This window comes from Otolemur garnettii, unplaced genomic scaffold (genome assembly GCF_000181295.1).
Source record: "Otolemur garnettii isolate 467f Iridium unplaced genomic scaffold, OtoGar3 scaffold00112, whole genome shotgun sequence".
In the NCBI taxonomy this organism is placed as follows: Eukaryota; Metazoa; Chordata; class Mammalia; order Primates; family Galagidae; genus Otolemur; species Otolemur garnettii.
Window position 1 is genome coordinate 4,791,188 of NW_003852507.1, and position 2,592 is coordinate 4,793,779.

Genomic DNA, 2,592 nt, shown 5'->3' on the forward strand with positions numbered 1-2,592 from the left:
CACGGCTGCTGCTGCCCTTGCCACCACCATCCCAGCCCTGGTGGGAAGCACCCCTGATCAGTGAGCCCCATTTCCCTCCTTCCCACAGCTGTCAACCAAGGCCCTAGGTGGGTCTGTCCAGAGAGGGGCATAGAAAAAGCAAGGTGGTGGTCAGAGGAGAGGGTATCCTGGCCTGGGAGTGAGACGAGCTGAAAGAGAGAGAGGGAGAGAGAAGACCTTGCTGGCAGGTCTCCGAATCAACAGACCTTGAACCCCTGGGCCAGCTGTGAATTACTCAGGATAGAATTACTTTTAAGTCAGTTTGCTCAGGAAAAAAAAAAAAAAGAAAATCAAAAACAGTCACTGTGAAAGCAGTCAATTTGGCTTCTTCCTCTGCAAATTAGGGATATTAATCCCACTGCCCTGAATTGTTGAGAGGATTAGGTGAGATTAAGTCAGGAATCCTCCAGAAAAGGCCTGGCACCGTGCCCACAGATTTTAAGAACTAGATCAGGTTAACGGCTTCCCTCCTCTTTCCTCCCCATGTATTGGTGAGAAGGGCTCATGTCCCTGTTGTCATGCCTTCCGAGGGACTTCGGTTGAAAAAGCAGCCACTGCTTTTGGCTTGGCTCTCAGGACATGCAGACAGAGCCCAGGCCACTGTCCTCTGGGAGTTCACTTAGGAGTGGCAAGGAGTGAGTCTGTTACAGGCTAGGGTGACAGAGGAAGGTGTAAGATAGGGCACCGTGGGATTTTCGGGGGCAGTGGCCTGCCACGGGAGTCTCCCTGGGGAACCCACTTCTGATGCACCCCTTGAAGTATGAGTGAGAGTTGCCGTGAAGGGAAAACAGAAGGTTAATGTTCTAGACGGCAGGATCATCGTGACGACCGGCAACGTGGTGTTGCTGGACCCTAAAGTGTGAGTGAGGGAGGGGTCAGCAGGGCTGGGTCTCGAAGGGAGCAGTGCTGAGGGGCATCAAAGGGTGTCCCAGGGCGAGGCTGTTTATTCAGGGAGCCCGTTCTGATGCTGCATGTGTGTGGAATGGTTCGGGAGAGGGAAGCTGTGATGGTGGCCCAAGCTCAGGAAAAGATGGAGTTCTTGGGGGGAGGGTGTAATTGGTGGGACTTGGGGCTTGGTTGGTTGGGGATGGGTGAGGGCTGTGGAGGGGAAGGAGGAGGAGTGTAGAATGGCATCCATATTCCAGTTTGGGTAAGTGGCCAGCCCATGAAGTTAAGGGAAGACACGCAGGAGAGCAGATTTGGGTGGGAACCCTTGTTCAGACATGCTTCGGTTGAGGTGGCTGAGCGACCCCAGGTGGAGGTCCCCAGGAGGCAGTTGCCTCTGAGACCTCAGGGGAAGATGCATCAGGAGGTCTTAGGCCCACAGGTGGTGGTAACAGCAGGCTTGCCAGAGGGTTTCCAGATGTGGGAGAGAGGCAGGCTGGGGTAGAAAGGCCTGCAGTGCACATCAGCACCCGCGGCCTGGCCAGAAGTGGATTCCACAGAGGAGGATGGGAAGAAAAAGCCAGAGGGGGAGGAGGGAACTTGAGGGAGGGGAGCATTGTAGAAGCCAAGAGGGGCAAGCCTTTCAACAAGTGGGGGGTAGGTGACAGCCGGCTGAGAGCAGGGTCCCCTGGACCTGGCAGAGCAGTTCTGGACAGGGTGGTGTTGGGAAAACCAATTTCCCTGGGTTGGAAAACAAACGGGAGGTGAGGAAGTGGCAATCCCCAACCCAAGGGTTTGGAGGAGAAGAGAGGGAAGGAGACAGGTCAGCATGGACAGAGCAGGGTATCTCAGCCAAGGGAAGGCACCGTGGGAGCTGAGACCTCAGTATGTCCGTGTATGCAGAGGCAGGAGGAGCAGGGAGAGGAGGGGTCCTTGTGCGGCTGGGAGGGATGGGCCAGCTGATGGAGCAAGGCTTGGAGCTGGGCAAGGACGGAATCCAAAGCTCAGAGGGAAGATGGGCCGAGGCTCAGGTAGGGGGCCCTCATCCTCACACTGGGGGCTGCAGAGAGGGTGACGAGCTTGCCAGTGGGATGGGGCTAAGGCAGAAAGGAAGACATCCCACATGGGATCACCTTGGTTTTCTCAGAAAAGCAGGAGGTGAGGTCATCTTCTGGGAGTGAAGGGGTGGGACAGGGTGGGAGGTGAGGTGCTGAAGGACTGAGCACCAGGGCTCCCTTCGAGGAAATGGGGGAGAGAAAAGCTGACCAGAGACAAGTGTTAGTACTGGTGCTAGTTGGAGTTCACACCAGAAATAACAACTGACCTATTTTTAGTGCAAAGAGCTAAGTGCTTCCTACACCTCCTTCTCATTTATTCTTTCAACAATTGCATGAGGCAGGTGTTATTAATGTCCTCATTTAATACACGAAGAAAATGAGGCTCAGGAGAGTGTCCAAAGTCAGAGATGTAGCAAGGAGTGGAAGGGGTGTTCAAACCCAAGCCTGGCTGCCAAGCCATGCCCTTTACCACCCCTGTCATCCTCAGTGTCATTTAAGGTCCCGTGGGGCTTGGAGACAAGGGACACCCTGTATGAGGTTGTACAACCTTTGACATTCACCCTTTGACTCTGTGAAAGGTAGACTACAGGTGGTGGAGGGGTACAGTCAC

At 54.6% G+C, this 2,592-nt stretch overlaps 1 protein-coding gene across 1 annotated transcript in view; it reads left to right on the forward strand.

Moving 5' to 3' along the window:
- The first annotated feature begins 1,874 nt into the window (after window positions 1–1,874).
- Window positions 1,875–2,592, forward strand: part of SPACA3 (sperm acrosome associated 3) — a 3,512-nt gene continuing 2,794 nt past the window's right edge. Inside the window, 1 exon segment of the mRNA XM_003803993.2 lies at window positions 1,875–1,955. Within this exon segment, the coding sequence (XP_003804041.2) occupies window positions 1,875–1,955 (81 nt within the window).